The sequence below is a fragment of the Panthera tigris genome, chromosome A3, assembly GCF_018350195.1.
Source record: "Panthera tigris isolate Pti1 chromosome A3, P.tigris_Pti1_mat1.1, whole genome shotgun sequence".
NCBI lineage: Eukaryota > Metazoa > Chordata > Mammalia > Carnivora > Felidae > Panthera > Panthera tigris.
Genome location: NC_056662.1, coordinates 114,008,203 through 114,030,398, shown reverse-complemented (window position 1 = coordinate 114,030,398; position 22,196 = coordinate 114,008,203). Strand labels below are relative to the sequence as shown.

The following is a 22,196-nucleotide window of genomic DNA, read 5'->3' as shown; positions in this document are numbered from 1 at the left end:
ATCCAAAATAAAACAGTAGAACAGATCAATGAAACCAGAAGCTGGTTCTTGTAAAGAATTAACAAAACTGATAAACCACTAACCAGCCTGATCATGAAGAAAAAGGAAAGGACCCAAATAAATGAAATCAAGAATGGAAGACGAGAGATCACAACCAACACAACAGAAATACAAGCAATAATAAGAGAAAATTAAGAGCAATTATATGCCAATAAAACGGGCAATATGGAAGAAATGGACAAATTCCTAGAAACATATACACGACCAAAACTGAAACAGGAAGAAATAGAAAATTTGAAAGACCCATAACCAGTAAGGAAATCGAATTAGTCATCAAAAATCTGCAAAACACAAGAGTCCAGGGCCAGATGGCTTTCCAGGGGAATTCTACCAAATATTGAAGGAAGAGTTAACACCTATTCTCTTGAAGCTGTTCCAAAAAATAGAAACGGAAGGAAAATTTCCAAACTCTTTCTATGAAGCCAGCATTACTGTGATTCCAAAACCAGACACAGACCCCACTAAAGAGGAGAACTATAGACCAATTTCCCTGATGAACATGGATGCAAAAATCCTCAACAAGATATTAGCCAAACAAATCTAACAATACTTTAAAAAAATTATTCACCACGACCAAGCAGGATTTATACCTGGGATGCAGGGCTGGTTCAATATCCACAAAACAATCAATGTGACTCATCACATCAATAAAAGAAAGGACAAGAACCATATGATCCTCTCAATAGATGCAGAGAAAGTATTTGACAAAATACAGCCTCCTTTCTTGATAAAAACCCTCAAGAAAGTAGGCATAGAAGGATCATACTTCAAGATCATAAAAGCCATATATGAATGTCCCAAAGCTAATAACATCCTTGATGGGGAAAAACTGAGAGCTTTCCCCCTGAGGTCAGGAGCAAGACAGGGATGTCGACTCTCGCCACTGTTATTCAACACAGTATTGGAAGTCTTAGCCTCTGCAATCAGACAACACAAAGAAATAAAAGGCATCCAAATCGGCTAGGAGGAGGTCAAACTTTCACTCTTTGCAGATGACATGATACTCTACATGGAAAACCCAAAAGATTCCACCAAAAATCTGTTAGAACTGATTCATGAATTCAGCAAAGTTTCAGGTTATAAAATCAATGCCCAGAAATCGGTTGCATTCCTATACACCTACAATGAAGCAACAGAAAGAGAAATCAAGATTTCAATCCCATTTACAGTTGCACCAAAACCCATAAAATACCCAGCAATAAATCTAATCAAAGAGGTGAAAAATCTATACAATGAAAACTGTAGAAAGCTTATGAAAGAAATTGAAGAAAACACAAAAAAATGGAAAAAGATTCCATGCTCCTGGATAGGAAGAACAAATATTGTTAAAATGCCGATACTACCCAAAGCAATCTACATATTCAATGCAATCCCTGGTGAAGAACACCAGCATTCTTCTCAGAGCTGGAACAAACAATCCTAAAATTTGTATGGAACCAGAAAAGACCCCGAATAGCCAAAGCAATCTTGAAAAAGAAAACCAAAGCAGGAGGCATCACAATCCCAGACTTCAAGCTATACTACAAAGCTATAATCATCAAGACAGTTTGGTATTGGCACAAGAACAGACCCTCAGATCAATGGAACAGAATGGAGAATGCAGAAATGGACCCACAAACGTATGGCCAACTAATCTTTGTCAAAGTAGGAAAGAATATCCAATGGAATAAAGACAGTCTCTTCAGCAAGTGGTGCCGGGAAAACTGGTCCACGAAATGAAGAAGAATGAACCTGGACCACTTTCTTACACCATACACAAAAATAAACCCAAAATGGAGGAAAGACCTCAATGTAAGACAGAAAGCCATCACAATCCTCGAGGAGAAAGCAAGCAAAAACCTCTTTGATCTTGCCCGCAGCAATTTCTTACTCAACACGTCTCAGGAGGCAAGGGAAACAAAAGCAAAAACGAAGTACTGGGACCCCATCAAAATAAAAAGCTTCTGCACATTGAAAGAAACAATCAGCAAAACTGAAAGGCAACCGACAGAATGGGGAAGATATTTGCAAACGACATATGAGATAAAGGGTGAGTATCCAAAATCTATAAAGAACTTCTCAAACTCAACACCCAAGAAACAAATAATCCAGTGAAGAAGTGGGAAAAAGACATGAATAGACACTTCTCCAAAGAACATATCCAGATGGCCAACCGACACATGAAAAATGCTCAACATCACTCATCATCAGAGAAATACAAATCAAAACCACAATGAGATGCCACCTCACTCCTGTCAGAATGGCTAACATTAACAACTCAGACAACAACAGATGTTGGTGAGGAGTCAGAGAAAGAGGATCTCTTTTGCACTGTTGGTGGGAATGCAAACTGGTGCAGCCACTCTGGAAAATAGTATGGAGGTTCCTCAAAAAATTAAAAATAGAACTACCCTACGACCCAGCAATTGCACTACTAGGTATTTATCCAAGGGATACAGGTATGCTGCTTCAAAGGAGCACATGCACCCCCATGTTTATAGCAGCACTATCAACAATAGCCAAAGTATGGAAAGAGCCCAAATGTCCATCGATGGATGAATGGATAAAGAGGATGTAGTGTATATATATATATATATATATATATATATATACTACATACATATACTATATACATGTATATATATATACATGTAGTGTGTGTGTATATATATATATATATATACACACACACACAATAGAGTATTGCTCAGCAATCAAAAAGAATGAAATCTTGCCATTTGCAACTACGTGGATGGAACTAGAGAGTATTATGCTAAGCGAAATTAGTCACTCAGAGAAAGACAAAAATCATATGACTTCACTCATATGAGGATGTTAAGACACAGAACAGATGAACATAAGGGAAGGGAAGCAAAAATTTTTAAAAAATTAAAAGAATACCAGAAATTGGGTGGTTTATAAACAACAGGAAAAAAAACATTCAACTTCTGGCAATGTGAAGTTTTAATTAAATGAATGTTCTGCTGCTTCAAATGGATATAAATGTTGTAGAAAATGTAAATTCACTTAGCACCCAGCTGAGCTCAAGAGAGAGAAAGGGAAACCCCCAAGTTCTGTAAAGGAAAAGGGAACTCAAAGTCAGAATGTCGAGAGCAAGAGCTCCAAAAACAGATTCCTAACCCAGTTGGTGCAACTACAAGATGGGGGGGGGGGGACTGTGTTATCCCTGGTCTCTGAGTGACTATGTAAAGTGGACCCCCACCAACATCCTTTGATGTTGACATGGGAATGAAGAAACTAAATCCCAAGCATAATAAATTAAAAGTTTCTCCATACCAGGACACCTGGGTGGCTCAGTGGGTTAAGCATCTGACTTTGGCTCAGGTCATGATCTCACGGTTTGTGAGTTTGAGCCCTGCATCGGGCTCTGTGCTGACATCAGAGCCTGCTTGGGATTTTCTCTCTCACTCTCTCTCTCTCTGTCCTGCCCCCAAAATAAATAAACATTTTTTAAAAAATAAATAAAAAGTTTCTCCCTACCTAGATAACGGAACACCCTAAAGTAAAATATCTTAACAGAAGAAAAGCAGCTAGTGAGAGAGAAGTTATTTTACCTGCCAAGGAAAGACCCTTAGGCTGCCATCAGAAAAACATGGTCCATAGATTGGGAGACATCACTACCACCTGCAATGCAGTGCCCAGCGAAAGCATTATTTGAGAAGGAAGGAAAAAATAAAGACATTTTTACAAAAGACTGAGTTGACCATTTATAATGTCTGAAAAAACTGCTAAAGGATGTGTTTCTGAAAGAAGGAAAGTGAATGCAGAAGGAAGGAGTGGGTTATGAAAGCCAGGATGAGAAAACCAAAGCTAAACATGAGTACAAGTAAATATCAGACCCTTCAGGAATAACACCGCCATGACTGTTCCAAGCAGGGGAAACGGCGGCACTCAGTGATGAGGGTGTGGTGGGAGACAAAGATCCCAGTGGATGCATTCAAGGTTCTTCTCTGTGTGCTGACAGCATATGAATAATAAATAAATGTTTTCTTTGCTAAAGACAGTGGGCAGGTTAAAAATGTCACAATTACCTGAGTGGCTGGGTGGCTCAGTCGGTTAAGCACCCGACTTCGGCTCAGGTCCTGATCTCCCAGTCTTTTTCTAAATGGACACTCGAGAAGTATCACCAAGCATGAGGAATTACCCTCCTAGCAATATATACATGTATTATGAAGATGTCCACCTTTAATATTTGCTTCCAGTCCTATTATTTATTCTGTACTACAGTTTCTTAAAACATTTCTATATATTGACACAATTATACCCAGGAGGGGAATGTCTGATCTATTAGCCAAGTTTCAAGTGGTGTATTTTATAACCAGATACACTGTGACTTTGTTTGCTTCTGTATGAAGGGTGTCATTTTTCTTCTAAGAGCTTTTTTCCTTAAATGAAAAAAATTAATTATAGTATAAATCAAACCTACGTAACATGGAGAAAAATCAAAGACACACATACACTTCCCACCCAGTTCTAAAAATGTTTCTTTGCCGTGTTTAAAAATTAATGTTGTATCACGAAGCCTTCTGTTGTAACTTCTACCCTCAGGCTTTCCTCTCAGCCTGGAGGTAGTCAGTGTCCTGAGGTCGGTGTCCATCCTCCCCATTCATGTTTGTATATTTTCTATGTGTATATCCAGATGTAATGCACAGTACTTGTGCATGAGTGTGTTGTAAAATCATATCCATCCACTAGAATAGCTAACATTTAACAGATGAAACACTGGAAAACCCAAAAGACTCCACCAAAAGACTGCTAGAACTGATATATGAATTCAGCAAAGTTGCAGGATACAAATTTAATGTACAGAAATCAGTTGCATTCTTCTACACTAATGATGAAGCAACAGAAAGACACATAAAGAAACTGATCCCATTCACAGTTGCACCAAGAAGCATAAAATACCTAGGAATAAATTTAACCAAAGATATAAAAGATCTGTATCCTGAAAACTATAGAAAGCTTGTGAAGAAATTAAATAAGATATAAAGAAATGGAAAAACATTCTGTGCTCACAGATTGGAAGAATATTGTTAAACTGTCAATACTACCCAACGCAATCTACACATTCAATGCAATCCCAATCAAAATTGCACCAGCATTCTTCTCGAAGCTAGAACAAGCAATCCTAAAATTTCTATGGAACCACAAAAGACCCCAAATAGCCAAAGTAATATTGAAGAAGACCAAAGCAGAAGGCATCACAATCCCAGACTTTAGCCTCTACCACAAAGCTCTAATCCTCAAGACAGTATGGTATTGGCACAAAAACAGACACATAGACCAATGGAATAGAAGAGAGACTCCAGAATTGGACCCATAAAAGTATGGCCAACTAATCTTTGACAAAGCAGGAAAGAATATCTAATGGAAAAAAAGTCTCTTTAACAAATGGTGCTGGGAGAACTAGACAGCGATATGCAGAAGAATGAAACTAGACGACTTTCTTACACCATTCACAAAAATAAACTCAAAATGCATAAAGGACCTGAATGTGAGACAGGAAACCATCAAAACCCTAGAAGTGAAAGCAGGAAAAAAACCTCTCTGACCTCAGCCGCAGCAATTTCTTACTTGACACATCCCCAAAGGCAAGGGAATTAAAAGCAAAAATGAACTATTGGGACCTCATGAAGATAAAAAGCTTCTGCACTGCAAAGGAAACAATCAACAAAACAAAAAGGCAACTGACAGAATGGGAAAAGATATTTGCAAACGACATATAGGACAAAGGGCTAGTATCCAAAATCTATAAAGAACTCACCAAACTCCACACCCAAGAAAACAAATAATCCAATGAAGACATGGGCAGAAGCCATGAATAGACACTTCTCTAAAGAAGACATCCAGATGGCCAACAGGCACATTACAGATGCTCAACATCACTCCTCATCAGGGAAATACAAATCAAAACCACACTGAGATAACCTCATGCCAGTCAGAGTGGCTAAAATGAACAAATCAGGAGACCATAGATGCTGGCGAGGATGTGGAGAAACGAGACCCCTCTTGCACTGTTGGGAACGCAAACTGCTGCAGCCTCTCTGGAAAACAGTGTGGAGCTTCCTCAAAACATTAAAAAAAGATCTACCCTATGACCCAGCAATAGCACTGCCAGGAATTTACCCCAGGGATACAGGAGTGCTGATGCATAGGAGCACTTATACCCTAATGTTTATAGCAACACTCTCAACGATAGCCAAATTGTGGGAAGAGCCTAAATGTCCATCAACTGATGAATGGATACAGAAATTGTGGTTTATATCCACAATGGAATACTACGTGGCAATGAGAAAGAATGAAAAATGGCCTTTTGTAGCAACATCGATGGAACTGGACAGTGTTATGCTAAGTGAAATAAGTCATACAGAGAAAGATACCATAGGTTTCCACTCTTATGTGGATCCTGAGAAACTTAACAGAAGACCATGGGGGAGGGAAAGAAAAAAAAAAGTTACAGAGAGGGAGGGAGGCAAACCATAAGAGACTCCTAAAAACTGAGACTAAACTGAGGGTTGATGGTGGGTGGGAGGGAGGGGAAAGTGGGTGATGGGCATTGAGGAGGGCACCTGTTGGGATGAGCACTGGGTGTTGTATGGAAACCAATTTGACAATCAATTCCCTATGAAAAAAATAAATAATAAAAAAGGATTTCAAATTATTAAAAAATAAAAAAAATAAAAAATAAAAGTTGAGAAACTATTGGGGTGCCTGGGTGGCTCAGTCGGTTAAGCGTCCCACTTCAGCTCGGGTCATGATCTCACAGTCCGTGAGTTTGAGCCCCGCATCAGGCTCTGTGCTGACAGCTCAGAGCCTGGAACCTGCTTCCGATTCTGTGTGTCTCTCTCTTTCTCTGTCCCACCCCTACTCGGGCTCCCTCTCTCCCTCTCTCTCACTCTTTCTTGTTCTCTCTCTCTCTTTCTCCCAAAAATTAAATGTAAAAAAAATTTTTTAAAGATGGAAAAGCCAAGTGTAAACAAGATGCAGAGTAACCTTCGACGTCCCCTGTGGTCACACCGGTACCCTTGCCTGGACACTGGAGAATGCGTGGCTCGCTCACACTCCCTTCCTGCTGCTTCTGGCTCATCCAACCACAGCTTCTCAAGCAACGGTCACGGTTTGGGTCCTTGAGTGGTCCACTGGAAACTCCCCCTCCAATGGCCTGGTTGGGGAGACCTTCCCCCTATAATACACACACACTCTCTCTCTCCCCCTCCCACCCCACCCCTCTCTCTCCTCTTTGGCAGGGAGGATGTACAGCTTGCTCTCTTCAGAGAAATCCTCTCTCTCCAATCTCTCAAATTCCATTTCAACCCTTTGTTTCCTGGAGGTAGGGGATGAGCTAAATGACTCCGTTTCCAGCCACCCCCTCTACAAGTCTTGCGTAGGTGACTGAGCATCTCACTCCGGAATGAGGGGGATGTTTTCCACTTACTGTTTTATTCCAATCCGTGGGGCTTAAGAAAGAATCCCATTTTAGCATCCTGCCCCCCTTGCCACAGTGTTTGTCTTGGGCCCCAAGCCTTCCATATCTTCTTCCCAACCAGCATAACTGGATTTCTATCTGACCCCCCAGAAATCTGACCCATTTGCATAAGAGAAGGCCCACTTGATGAGCAGAGGTGTGATTTAGAGAGTCTGGACCAGGAATCTGGCACCCTTGTCGTAAGCCTGTGTCTCACGCTGAAGGGCTGTGGGACCCAAAACAAGTCAATTACCCTCTCTGGGCTTAGGTTTCTCAGGTCTGACACAAAGAGCTTGACCTTGATGGTACCCACACTCCAGAGCGCTGAGTTGGTCTGGGGGATGGTGCAAGACCAGGGCTGGGCCAGTTCAAGGGCAAAGCCTCATATTTCCCCTTCCATCCATGGGCTGCTGTGTTGCAGGTGACAAGATTGTCACAAGATCTGTCTCCTGCCTTGGGAACGCGTACTCTTCCAATTCAGGATAGACAAAACGAAAGGGCAGGCCCCCCGGGCCCAGGGGCCACAGGGTGATGTCAAACTTCAGCAGGTCCAGGAAGCTACATGTTCCAAATAGCCTTATCCCAGGACCTAAAATAGGCAGCAAATGGTTTCCAGGCTCCCCCTAGGCTAGAGATAAAAATAACCAAGCCTCAGGGATGTTCCCAGTCCTAAACCGATAGGCTAGGCCCCTTTCTGTTCCCAGCCTTGGCCTGGGGTTCCTCCTGTGATCTCCATGCATCCTGTCGTCTCCATCCTGGCCCTCCAGCCACCCCAGCTCTGGAGTAGGGCCACGTTCCTCAGCTGCCTTTGGACAACAGTTCAGCAGCTTGGCCACGCCAGCGTTACAACCCAACACCGCCTCTGGCGGAAGAGATAGCATCCAGGGGCCTCCGGCAGCCTCTGCCAGCCTCCTGAGCCCGAGTCCGCGCTGTCAGGCTCAACGACTCCCGGTCTACAGCAGGCTCGCTGAGGGCACCGCCTGTGGTGTTTCCCCAGCAGTAAACACCCCCGAATGGAAAGTCCTCTGTGGAGTTGCGGGTAGGGCTTCTCCTTCAGAGATTCAGTGAACACTTCTTAAGGCCCCTGGGAGGGTTCAAGGAAACCCTGCAGGTAAAGCACGAAATGTGGCATCTGGCAAGTTGCAGATGCTCAGGAAAGAAGACTTGCCTTTCCCTTCCCCATACTAGCCCCGCATCAAAAGCTCACTGCCACGGGCTCTTTGGCGGAGATTTTGCCATTCTGAAGCCCTAAGTCGGCTTTAGGTCCAACTCCTGGAGGGGCCTTTGAAGACACTCGGTCCACTCCGAGATGCTCAGTCAGTTCCCTGGTAACTGATCCCAGAGGTGGTGCCCCTGGAGGCTTTGGTCTCCTGTCCGGTCGTCTTCCGCCCTCTGCAGGTCGCGGTGCGAAACTGCAGGCGCTGTTGGCAGGAACACCAGGCACCCTGCCTCACAGACTCCGGAAGGTTTACAGGTTAGGACAGCAGGGCAAGGCCAGGTGTCTGAGAACACCACCTCGGCGTAACAGTGATGTACAGCGCACAGAGCGCTCGCTTGTTTGATTCTCTTAACCACCCTGCCTTGCCTCTGTTGCTAAGCTCAGGAGAGAATTCACAGTCATTATCCAGTGCTTACAGCCTGGCTAATAACAGCTGGCACATCTCCATCTTGGGCTACTGTCCTAATGTTCTAGAACATTCCAGATAGTCAGTGAAACGGACCTGCATGGATCTCCATGGAACTTTTAGTTCAACTTAAAATGTTCCTCACTTTTAAAGAATGAAATCTGGCCATTTGTAGCAATGTGGATGGAACCGGAGAGTGTTATGCTGAGTGAAATAAGTCAGGAAAAAAAGACAGATACCATATGTTTTCACTCATATGTGGATCCTGAGAAACTGCACAGAAGACCAGGGGGGAGGAGAATGGTGGGGGGGGGGGGGGAATTACAGAGAGGGAAGGAGGCAAACTATAAGAGACTCTTAAATACTGAGAACAAACTGAGGGTTGATTGGGAGGGTGGGGTGAGGGGAAAATGGGTGATGGGCATTGAGGAGGGCACCTGTTGGGATGAGCACTGATTGTTGTATGGAAACCAATTTGACAATAAATTACATATAAAATAAAATAAAATAAAATATTCCTCACTTTTAACTGTGCTGTAACATGGCTGGCATATCTAGACTATTCTGAGGAAAGGAATTTTGTAAGAAAGTGTGTGTGTGTAGTGTGAGTGCATGTGTGTGAATGTATTGTGTGCCTGTGTTCTCTAGAAATGAAGCTAAGATATGGCAGATATTCGCATTTGGTGAGATCATGATGGTTAATAAGCATTTCTCACATGCCAACCAGTTGACCGTTTCATTTCTTAGTGGCATCAAGCGCTGGGCTCAACTGTATGGTTTCCCCTCTTCTCCCTCCATGGCCAGAGCCATGGCCCCATCTGGGACAAGGTTGGGTGTTTGGAGCAGTGAAGGCGCAGGACGATGTCACATCATTCACCCAGCACCATACAGCGACGAAATCACCTGTTGGAACAGCTAGAGGGATGCTTGCTCCTCTCCTGTGCTCTTCACCACTTCAAGAACTTGGGAGAATCGAAGCAGAGTTCAATAAGCCCAGATGTCACATCACAGTAAGGGAGCCACGTCTCTGATAGCTGCAGAGCCCTTATGTAACTGGAGTTTTCGGGTCGTATATTTATAGACTTTCAGAGCCAGGGAAGGCCTTAGGGATTAGTCCAGTCCAGTTCTTTCCTTCTAGAGTAAGGAAAAGCACAGAAAAGAGAAGTGACAGACTGAGGTCACACAGATAGAGACGCAGCTGGGATGAGAACCCAGGCTTCTTGACTGTGATTCTTCGGGCTGATCTTGCTTTTGGTTGCATGATTTCTAAATGGAAATTACTCTGGCAACGAATGAAGATTTTTAATTTTTTATAAAGTTTATTGGTTTTGAGAGACAGAGAGAACACGCACATGGGAGAGGCAGAGACAGAGGGAGAGAGAGAGAGAGAAGATCCCAATCAGGCTCTGTGCACTGTCAGCACAGAGCCCGGCGCGGGGCTCGATCTCACGAACCGTGACATCATGACCTGAGCCGAAGTCAAGAATTAGATGTTTAACCAACTGAGCCACCCAGGAGCCCCTCGAGTGAAACATTTTAAACCTGATTTCTTTTACTGTACAAAGGGGAAGAGAAAGAAACCTAGCACATTGTAGGTGCTCAGTAAATGGGTTGGTCGGCTTTGGATGCTATAGAATAATTTCCTTGCTGCCACTTAACAAGGTTAGATTAACCTTGAATTCGTTTCAGTGTCTATTCTCTTCAATGATCAAAGGTGGTTAGGGATTTGAATCTCACCCCACTGTCCCATTGCAAAGTTGACTATGGGTCAGCGGTTATAATGTGATGTTCATTGGTTTGAAGGGAAGACTCTGGTTTAGGATGGAAACTTCCGGAGGCTGGGGGGGCATCTTCTTTGAAGGACAGACACTGTCAGCACCTAAGGCTATACAGCCTTGACTGTGAGCTGGGACAGAGCACGTACACCTATTTGACATACATGATTAAAGCAGACATACAAAGACTCTCATTGCATATTAGCCACGTGGCCTCAGAGTTCTGAATTTGCTTATCATTATGTTTGCAAACCATATTTTTGATCAAAATCTTCAGCGAAAACAAAACAAAATCTTCCAATGCATTCCGTGTGCTTCCAGACATCATCCTGATGACTCACAGCACTGTCACCCCATGACATGTATAGATCATGTTCTGCAGGCATGTCTCATGCTCCATGGAAACTCCCGCGCAGCATAAGCAGACTGTGCTGGGGGCTTTGTCGTCAGACCCTCACAGACCAGGGCTTACAGCTTTCTGCAGTGCCAGTGACACACTAGGAAGGAATGAAAGAAAACTCATCACCGGGGTCTTCCCATAGCACAGGACACATTGCCCACTCGGATGCACATGCCACCTCCCACCACTGCCAGCCACCATTCCAAGGCCAGCCATCCCTCTGCAGTCTCAGCTGTTGGGAGTGCCCCCAGGGCAGGGCCCCCTAACTGCCTAGTCGTTCCTTTAGTTTTGCCAAGCACTTCCCATGTGGGAGGCACTCTAGTAGGCCCCGAAGCCACAGGAATGACCAAATATGAAAGTGGTCCCTTCACACGTGCTACACACAGTCCGTGAAATCATGGTTGGGTCATAGAATCAGTTACTCATGCAAACCTGCTGCAGGGATTTAACTCACTGGTGTGTTATAACAGAGCAAAGGGGCTTGGGTCAGAATCTGTGCTTTAGGTCCGAAGACCTGGAGGGCTTCATTAAATCAATGAGTTCTGCATCAGATTCTTTTCAAGGAGCTAACTTGGCCACCTGGGTAAGCTTATCGGGAGCCAGGCAGTACCTCGTCTCCCGGGGAAGGGGTTTGGGAAACTGTCAGCATGTGGCCATGGTGAGAAGGTTCTGGGCTGTGGGAAGGTTGCTGCAGAGTTGTGGGCATCCTCGCTGCCTGGAAACTCCACACGTGGTCTGGTGGTCTTACCCCATAGCTAAAGCTATTGGCAGATGACAGTGGCCTACCTGGGGACCCCTCGGTCTCCCTCACCCTTGGTGCTGAGGCCTGAAAAGGCAGATTGGCCTGCTTTCAAGACTCTCCCGCAACCTCCCATCCCTGGAACCCTTTCGGTCCATGAGTACCCATTTCACCTCTAAACCAAAAAGGCCCAACAAATCTTCTATCAAATACCCAGGAGGAAATCCAACTTGGGTTATCAGGAAGAATCTGGCTCTGCTAACTCAACAGAGGCTGCTGTTGTAAAGGCAGTTGGAGGGTCCTGTGTGGGCAGAGCCCGCTTCAGCACAACTCAGAGGCAACAGGGGAAGAATCTGTCCCTGCATGGTCCTCTGTGGCCAGGCGTTGCGCACTACAAGTATCATGGAAGCGCTTCCCATGGTCCAAAGACCACAGAATTCCTGCTACATGCTGCTACGTACACTAAGGTCGTAACCAGCCACCGCAAAATGCAATTAGCTGGTTTCCTAAAAGACCACAAAGTCTCTGTGGGCATCCATGTGTGCCAGCATCGGTATGGCATGTAGTCATCACAGAACGAACGTGGTGCATCTAATCAATTCCTTAACTCCCCTTTTCGTCTCCGTCTCCACAGCACTCACACGGTGGCTTTCGCAAAGAAGGGTCCCCAAAGTGCTAGTGATGGACGCTAAAGACTAGGCTCTTCTGGACGTTTACCCATCACCCTCATCTTCAAGGGAAAAAATTAAATCTGTGGTTGACAGCTGTGCACCAAAGAGCCCTCTTTCCTCTAAGGAAGGCCAGCTACAAACTTCATTTCTTGCTCTTTTCCAGCAAGTTCAAGGGGGTGCCTCAACGGCACAAGGAAGGCAGCGAGGACCCAAGGCTGCCCAGTGGACAGACAGCCTGGCATCCCGCTCTCCTCTCTGCATGGGCCGCCTCTGCCCAGCCTCCCCCCAATGGAGTGGGTGCTCGAGGGGCCTCATACCAGCCTGGTGAACTGGTCCACGCAGGCGTTGCGGATCTTCTCCGGGGTGGCGGGGCTGTTTAGCTGGAAAAGCTTCTTTGTCTTACAATCCGGGTTCCCAGCTCGAGCTGCACGGATGGCATCCTTGATGGCGAAGAAGATGGAGGCTGCCAGGAAGAGGGGCGGTTCGCCGACAGCCTGGGCGGACAGAGCGCAGGACAGGGAGTCAGGCAACAGGACCCCAGCCTCTGCGCCAGGAGGGCTGGAGATACCAGGAACCCCAGCCAGCCCCAGTGGGTCATGGCCAGCAAGGCAGGAAGGCTGCTCATAATTCTTCAGGGCTGAGAACAATCAATCTGGTAAATGACTCAACCTCCATGGCATTCTCAACTCTTACTGTGTCACTTTTCTCTGATGACACCATGCAAAGAAAATGTACCATTCAAAGCTGTTTTAAATAATTATATTTTATGGACAAAGTGTCTGACCTGAATTTGGACCCTTTCCTCGCAGTTATAAGGCTGGGGGAATCCTCTACCTGCAACTCTGACACCCACATTTACAGGCACCTTAATTATACTTGTAGGCACCCTAATTATACTTACAACGTCGTCTGGAATCTAGGCATCACGACCAATAGGAATTAAACATTTTCTAGCAGAGTTGGTTTTGTTCCCCCAAAGCACTGACCAGAAATTCCATGTATCAAAAGCACTAGAGATGCTTATTAAAAATGCATGTTGCAGGGTCCTACTCCAGCCCTCCTGAATCAAATTTCTAGGGACAGATCTCACCAAAATGTATTTTTTTCACGAGCCTGCAGTGATCCCAAGGCATACTAAAGCGTGAGAGTCGATGGCGAGATCAAAAAGTGTCCCAGACCCAACCACAGTGAAGTAAATCATGAAAGGAACAAATGGGTATGTTTCACTGGTTACAAGTGATTATGTGTTTTCCTTCTTTGATTAGGACTGTATCAATCAGCTTATGGGATTTTCAACCATTTTTAATAATTACTGGGGACCGGGAGGAAATAAGGGATGACTCTAATCCTTGAGACGTGCAGATCAAGTTTCAAGTCAGGTGCCAGCCACTGAAGGAGGCACAAGGGATTGCACAGAAGTATTGCCCCATCTGCAGTGAATGTGCTATTTTTAAGGGATAACAGGGAGGGGTGTGTACCTGTGGGGTCCTCTTTAGGACCAAGCTCAAGATGCACACCTGAGACATAGATGTCGGTCAGGACTTGACCTACAGGACTGGATTAAAGGAATCTCTCCGAGTGCACCCAAAGGAGCTGGCTTTGACCACACAGAGCTGGTGTCATCCCAGTTTTCTTTTTCCCAGGCAGGGACTGCCCATCGCTCCACCATCCTCGCCAAAACTCGTGTCAAGCACCCTGGTCTCTTCCAGACAAGCCCCCTGCAGACCCACGCGGTAGGTGGGTCTTACCCCCATGTCCTCCCACAGTGCAGACCCAGGGCAACAGTACCTTGGAAGCATAGATGGCCTTCTTGTTGGGACAGTCACGGAGCAGCGACACCCTGAACTCACTGGGGATGCTGCCAAACGCAGGGATCTTGTAGGTGCTGGGGCCACGGGTGTGCAGGCTCCCCTCCGGGGAGTAGTGCAGCTCCTCCAGGGTGAACAGGCCAAGGCCCTGGACAAATGCCCCTTCTACCTGCAGGCCAGACAGAGACCATGGCCACTCTGCCTACCACTCCCCAAGGACAGATACTGCTTCCCACAATAGGCGCCAAGCCCCACGGGGAGTGGGCGTGGAAAGAAGCTGAAAACAGCCCTCTGCAGACAGCCCAGCTGGCTCCTGCCCGGCCTGGGATCAGCTATCTGGGCCTCGCCAGGCAGTGGTGTAGGCAGAGCGAAGGCATTAGCACTGAAGGTTGGCCAAGTCCATGACCACCCTGGTCACCCATGTGCCTTACCTGTCCAATATCAATGGCAGGGTTCAGACTGGTGCCGACATCCATGACAATGTCTGTGCGGAGGTTCTAAAGTGGATGGTAAAATACAAATAGTGTGAGAAGAAAGGAATGTGCGGAATGATAGATGGGGCGCAGTGACCCTTAAATTATTGTGTCAACCCAGATAGGACTTTCAGAAGCAGCGTGCCCTGGGCATGCTCAGGCAGGGTACTCCTATCCCTGTCAGTCTGCACTGGCATGGTCAATGCTGAAGTTTGAGTCTGTGGCCACTAGGCAGGGGAAGGGAGTGGCCACACTCTCTGGGCGATCAGAAGGAACTGTGCACACATACACAGGCACACACACCCATGAGCAGGAAGGCTGGTTCCCAGGCTCCTGGGACTCGGAACCTGAGTCTGGATAGATAGTGTAAGGAAGGGGACAACAAACTACATTCCACGGGCTGATTCTAGTCTGTGCCCTGTTTTTGTAGGCCCTGTGAGCTAATTATGGTGTTTACATTTTCTTAAGATTTTAGAATGTTTTATTTATTTCTGAGAGAGAGAGAGACAGAGTACGATCAGGGCAGGGGTAGAGAGAGAGAGAGACACAGAGTCTGAAGCAGGCTCCAGGCTCTGAGCTATTAGCACAGAGCCGAATGTGGGGTCTAAATCCATCAACCATGACATCATGACCTCAGCCGAAGCCTGACGCTTAACCCACTGAGCCACCCAGGTGCCCCAATGGTGTTTATGGTATTAGATGACTGACAAAATTAAGAATATGTCGCGGCATGTGAAAGCTATGTGAAATTCACATTCAGTGTGCACAAATTACATCGTATTGGAACACAGCCATGCCCATTTGTTTGCATACATCTCTGGCTGTTCTTGTGCTACAGTGATGGAATTGAGTAGTTGAGGCAGAGTCTTTGTGGCCCAGAAAGCCTCAAATATTTACTCTCTGGTCCTTCATCGGAAGTTTGCCAGGCTGTGACATCACACATTATTCTCCCAGCCAGAAAGTGTGTCTCTATTGGTTCTTGATGTTTGCAACTCACTTGTTTCTCTTCTCTTTCCCCTAACTTAGTACTAAGATTTTACAAACTTCTTACTTTATGATCCCCTGTTAAGCAGTCGATTTCCACTTCAGAGCAAGCCACCCCATAGCTGAAGTAGTGGAAAGGATTCCCAGAGTTCGTCTCAAAGCTGTAGCCAAGGTTGGGTGTTCTGGAGGAGAAAACAGAAAACACTGCATATGTATTAAGATTAACATGCCCCCCACCTACACACACACACACACACACACACACACACACACACAGCTTGTCCCACAAAATCCTAAGACTCCACAGGTTTTATTTTTTCATTCAGCTGCCCTTCAAAAGAGTCCACATGTTTTTAATATTTTGGACCTGTTAATGAAACCCAGGTATTCCAGAGTTTCTTGCCTCATGTCTGCTAGGATCTGCCAATGGCCCTTATGTGATGCCTTCTGTACAGCCCAGGGGTGTATAGTATCCTTGTGCCCGCCTCTATGTGGTAGAAGCAGGTGACACATTTGCACAAGCTCACAAACGACACGAAAACCACACCCAAAGTAAGTGTTGGATTAGAGTTCAAGCTCTCAGAACCAAAGCCCCTGCCTGTGCCACCTCCTGGGCTGCTCACCTTTCTCCAGGGGAGAGTTAAGGTCAGCATCTCATGTCAGCCTGGGTGTACCTTTAACCCCTTGCCTGCATTTCTGCTTGGCTACTGGCCCCTTCTCGGTGTCAACAAATGATTCGGGGAAAGTGCTATTCATAAAAGCAGATGCTCTCTTCTACGTTTTTCTTCTTTGATCCTGAGTATCTTATACAATTCCAAGTTCACACGAGCCACACGTGTGTGCGTGCATATTCTCCCACCTGGAATTCACAGTACTCTGCCTCTCCGTTTTTCTACGCATGACACAGAAACAACGTGAGCTGAAGGGATCGGAATCTGCATGAAAACAAAACCAACTCGGAGCTGAGGGAAAAGGCTTCTCCCAGGAGAACCCACCACCTCCTTTGACCTCTGAGGTCATCATCTTCACCTGGGTGTTCCTGTATCCTACCCAGTCTTACCAACTCTGACAACGGAACGAGAACATCCGAGAACATCTGCTCTAATCTCTGCCTGTGCAGGTCAAATGTCACATAACCCAAGGAGCACTGGCAAAACGTGACTTTGCCTAAAATGCATACTGAACTATTTTTCCAAACCCACTGATCTGTGAAAGAAAGGTCCTAATTAAATTCTCCAGAGAAGGGGCGCCTGGGTGGCTTGGTCGGTTAAGTGTCTGACTTCGGCTCAGGTCATGATCTCACGGCCCGTGAGTTCAAGCCCCGCGTCAGGGTCTGTGCTGACAGCTCAGAGCCTGGAGCCTGTTTCAGATTCTGTGCCTCCCTCTCTATCTGCCCCTCCCCTGTTCATGCTCTGTCTCTCTCTGTCTCAAAAATAAACGTTAAAAAAAAAATTTTTTATACATAAATAAATTCTCCAGAGAAAACTAGAACATTATGGGAGATAGCAAATTGGATCCCATCTTCTTCCAGCCTTTACATCAGCTGGGCGGGGTCTTTAGCTCTTCGTACTGCTACTGGAGTTCAAAGTAGCAGAAGGCTTGTGCTCTTTTCCAAGTCCCACGTCAAGTTCCCCTGAACTCTGCACTTTGTAACGAGACCACGTGTTCTAAATCTTCCTCTCTTTCTGTCCCAGGAAAGCCTCCGTAAAGAAAGCCAACGCACACAGCAGAGTAACTAACACACAAGGGTAACGCCACACAGCAGACAGCCCTGGGTCTAGGGGAATGCCGAGGGAGGGATGGTCCCACCATGTCGTAAATGAGGAAAAGGGCTCAGAGAGAATCCCTCATTTCTCCAAATGGAATGGTACACTTTAAGACCAGAACTAGAACACAGGTCTTCTCTTAATGGCAGCTCATGCTTTTGCCTCGTTGGCACATAGGTTGGCAATGCCAGGTATTCCAGAGCATCTTTCAATTGAAATTGGCACAAGTCCACTGAAGCGTCTCGGTGGGACTGCTCTCTCCTGACCAAAGGCTGAGAGCATTTGGTGCGGGAGGGGACTTCAGAGGCTAGGATGACCACAGTTTGTGAGGTGGGTGACAGCAGCACTGTCCTTACTTATAAAACCCGGTAGCAGACAAGCTCACTGCATCCAGGTAGGCAGCTATGACCTGAAGAGAGGAAAGAGACAACAGGAAGGGCTTAGCATGGGTGCCAGAATCCCTGACCCAGCACTAAGATTTCATGAGCTTCCCCCCCTCCTCCGGAAGCTGACCAACTATTTGTACCGGTGGTCCTCGCTTCCACAACCTGCCTCACATTCTCACTGCACTGGGTGACCGCACTGTGCTCTCACCTGCACTAGGTCCCTGCCATTGGAAGCCTGGGGGGCTACAGTAGCCTCCTCCCCCATCACATAGCCTCCCCACGCTGCCAGGTAGCCCAACCCAACCACAGTGAGCATCTTAACATACCATACTGCCTACATCACTCCCCTACTTGACAACTTTGGCTGACTCCCCATTGTCCATAGAGCAAATGCTTCACATTAAGGACCCCAATCCTCTCTCTGGCTTTATGTTGCCCACGTGTCATCACCATGCCAGCCAAACTCATGTATTTTAGTCCCTCCATGTTCCCACACCTCTGCACCTCCATTCGTGTGGTTCCTGCATTGTATCTGTCCCGATCCTTTTCTCCCCTCAACGACCAGCTCAAGTTTGCCTCTCCGGGTCTCCTCGCTAAAATCCAAACTACCAAAATCAACCTACATTCATGGGGTATTTATGTGTGTGGTATCTGTGAGTGTGGAAGGGAAGTAGAGGTCACGTGCGGCACAATAAGGCGAGTGGGTCTGAGAAAAATAGCTATTTTCTTTGAGTCTATGGAGGGAGACTAGTACAATCTGAGGTGGGTCAGGTGTGGGCTCATTTTCTATGTTCCCACTGTGCTCACTTTCCCACCCCAACTCTACTCTGGGAGATGGTAAAGCAGGGCTGCCACTGAGATGTCTGCTTGTTGGAAGAGATGAAGCCCCCCGCCTGCCCCCAGAGAGAGACTTCCTTACCACTTCCCTCTGAGAGTTCCTGACACACAGGCACCAAACCAGAAACCAGAGAACTGGGCTCATTCTTGTGATGAGACGAGTGGCTTGCCTGCCACTTGTAAAAAACCACAGGAAGGATATAAACTCTTGGGAAATGTCTTTTTCCCCACTCCTTCACAGATGGAGCCTCAGTGGACCCAGACTCCAGAGCTGAGGAAGGGGAAGTACTGCGAAGCAGCCCTCGGAGAGCAGGTGTGAGGAAAACCAGACTCCTCAAGCCTCAGGACAAGTGGGGTATGGAACCAGGCCCGAGTCAGGCACCTTCAGCAGTCGCCCTACCTTCTCAGGCTCAGGGCAGTCAAACCCCCAGTCGCCATGGGGTTGTCAAGATCCTGGCTCAGAAGTTTTCCTCCAGTGCCTTCCCTCCACTATGAAAACCCTAGAGAAAGGGGCCCAGCAAGGTGGAGCATTTACTTGTGCTATGGAACCCTATGGAACACTCAGCTTCTGTGCCTCTGGGACTAGATCGTGACCTATTCCTGCTGCGGCAGGGACAGAGAACCTGCCTTTAATTTCTCTCCTCTTCAAAAGCACGTTGGATCAGCTCAGACTTACCCAGTCTTCCCAGGAGCCACTGGGATTCTTTTTCTTGAAGGGTTCCAGCCTTTTCAGAATGGTCTGACAAGCTTCCTAAGAACACATCCCCACACACCAGACATATCAGTCTTCCGTATCTCCTGGCCCAGGCAAAACCCCAAGGGCCTCAGCAAGGCTACCTCCAAGTAATGCTGTGCCCAAGGTGCCACGCAAATAGTCTTGCCACCCTCTTAAGAATGACTGTGTGGCTTCCACTCCCAGGACCCTGCCACAGGAACTGGCATTGGCCCTTGCTGGGAGAACACCCGGTTCTTAGGCTACAGAAGATGAAATATTTGAGGGAACCCAAAGGAAGTGACTTCTCCCATCAAACTCCTCTGTTAATTACAGCCTCTATGTGGAAAGAGAAGTGAGTTGGTCCGACCTGGCCAGCTGCAAAATCGAATTCCAATTTCAGTCCATGGTCTTGTGGCCAGTTCTAACACTGGGGAGTATGTCTTTGCAGAACGCCCCCTGGGACCCTCCAAGTCTCCTCCCCATCCTACACTCATCCTTCTTGACTTTGACAGAAGTGATTGTGGCTTTTAGGTCTCTCTTTCAACATGGTGTTGGGAGGAACAGCATTCTCTTGGATAAGACAGCCACAGGCATGGCCACAGCCAAAGAGCCTATAAGGACCATTCCAGCTTCCACCCCAGGGAGCGCTCTGGGCCCAAAGCCCTTGACTGGCCCTCAGCTCTGCTGGCTCCCCAGGCTCCTTACATAGGTGGCCTGTCCGTTGAGGTCAGTGCTGACGGAGGCAGCTGTGGGAGACGTGTTAGGCACGGTGTTCGTGCTTGTCTCGCTGATGTAAATCTTAGAGGTGGGGATTTTCAGTGCTCTGCTGGCCACCTGAGAAAAGAGACAACATCACTTTCTCAGGGAGGGCTTGGCATGGGGCTTGGCTGCCTTCTCCCCAAGACCGTTTAAGGTTCACCATTACAGGCAATATAATAATTTTATAAGCCATAAGCCCACTGAGACTGGGATGTTCTTATATCTGTCTCAATTGGAAGCAAAACTTTATGGAGTGATTTTGCTACAAAAAAAAAAAATTCATAAACCTAATGGTGACTAGCAGTGCTTTCTAAAGCTAACCTTGGCTTTTTAAAAAATCTACTCTGGCCAGTCCATGAGCTAAGCAGGTGTTCCAACTCTACTCCAGTTCCAATGTCCTAGCTCCTCTGTGTGGGGGAAGCCTTTATACACATAACACAGCCTCTTACACAGTGTTAGGGAAGGTCACCAAAAATATGTGACCAACCAGGGGGCTCCTCGGGGCTCAGTTGGTTAAGCGTCTGACTCCTGGTTTCAGCACAGGTCATGATCTCACAGTTCATGAGTTCAAGCCCCGAGTCAGGCTCTGCACACTGACAGTGCAGAACTCTCTCTCCCTTTCTCTTAGTCCCTCCCCTGCTCATGCTCTATCTCTCTCAAAATAAATAAATAACCTTTTTTTTTTAAATGTGACCACCAGTTGACCCATGAGCTGGACTCAAAGGATCAGAGGCTCCTCACCACTTCCCCTGTCCTTGGAATGTGGGTTCTGCTTGCCTTTCTGGCTCCCAGGGGCTACTTCTACGACACAGCCTCGAGATGATGACGTGGGATTGAGAACACCTGCACAGTACCTTGGCTAAACCCAGTTGAGGCCTCTCTCCTTACAAACGTTTAAGATTTGGTGGGCAGGGGTAGGGATCCATTTGTCTTGCTGCCACCCAAGGCAAGCCTCTCATGTAAGTTCCCTTTGCATCTTAGAACTGTGACCTGCCAACCTGGGCCTCTTTTTTCTGTCTGCCTCTGCCCTCTGAGTCCAGGGGCCAGTTTCAGATTACTCCCAAGAAGCTCCCGAGCAACTTGTAAACCAACACAACCCCACGGCCCTAGAATGTGGGTAATGGAAGTGACCTGAGTGGTCACCTGGCCAACTGCATTGCACAGAGGAAGACACAGAGGCCGAGAGGGGAGAAGACTTGCCCGAGGTCACACGAAAATGGGCAGCAGAGCCAGGACTGACCACAGCTGAGGCCGGCTTCTGCTTCTCAGGTGTGCCGCCGCTCACTTGCTTATAGCATCCTCCCTCACATGGACGCCATGATGTCGGAGAGGACCCCCCCCCCACCCTTTGCAGGCTGCTCACCTGGACCATCTTGGTGTGAAGGCCTTGGCCCATCTCAGTGCCTCCATGGGTCAGCAGCACAGAGCCATCTGTGTACACGTGAACCAGGGCTCCTCCCTACAGGAAGAGAAAGATTCCAAACACAAAATTGGGTCAATCCTAACTCAGCCAGATGCTTGGGGCCAATATTTCTGGAGCCCAGGAGAAAGAAAACCGGAAGCAGCATTTTGGATTACAGCCTCAGACTCAAATTAAAGCACCGTGAATCTTGTGATTTAATCATGTAGCCCTTCAACAGTTCCCGAAAAATTTCCACTCTCTCTCTTTCTGTGTGTCTTCCACAGAGGGAAGGAGGTCAAATGTCTTTGTGCTCATTTTTAGATGAAGCCAT

General features: G+C 46.8%; 1 protein-coding gene across 2 annotated transcripts in view; it reads right to left on the bottom strand.

Annotated features, from left to right (window-relative positions):
- Window positions 1-11,001: 11,001 nt before the first annotated feature.
- LOC102969928 (xanthine dehydrogenase/oxidase) overlaps window positions 11,002-22,196 on the bottom strand; it is a 58,538-nt gene continuing 47,343 nt past the window's right edge. For both annotated transcript variants that reach the window (XM_042982217.1, XM_042982218.1), the window contains exons 28-36: window positions 21,827-21,922; window positions 20,410-20,538; window positions 19,666-19,740; window positions 18,123-18,175; window positions 16,068-16,182; window positions 14,975-15,040; window positions 14,524-14,712; window positions 13,053-13,229; window positions 11,002-11,422 (exon numbers count right to left, since the gene is read on the bottom strand). In XM_042982217.1, coding sequence (XP_042838151.1) covers window positions 11,372-11,422; window positions 13,053-13,229; window positions 14,524-14,712; window positions 14,975-15,040; window positions 16,068-16,182; window positions 18,123-18,175; window positions 19,666-19,740; window positions 20,410-20,538; window positions 21,827-21,922 — 951 coding nt within the window. In that variant the 3' untranslated portion in view covers window positions 11,002-11,371. The remainder of the gene's footprint in view (window positions 11,423-13,052; window positions 13,230-14,523; window positions 14,713-14,974; window positions 15,041-16,067; window positions 16,183-18,122; window positions 18,176-19,665; window positions 19,741-20,409; window positions 20,539-21,826; window positions 21,923-22,196) is intronic.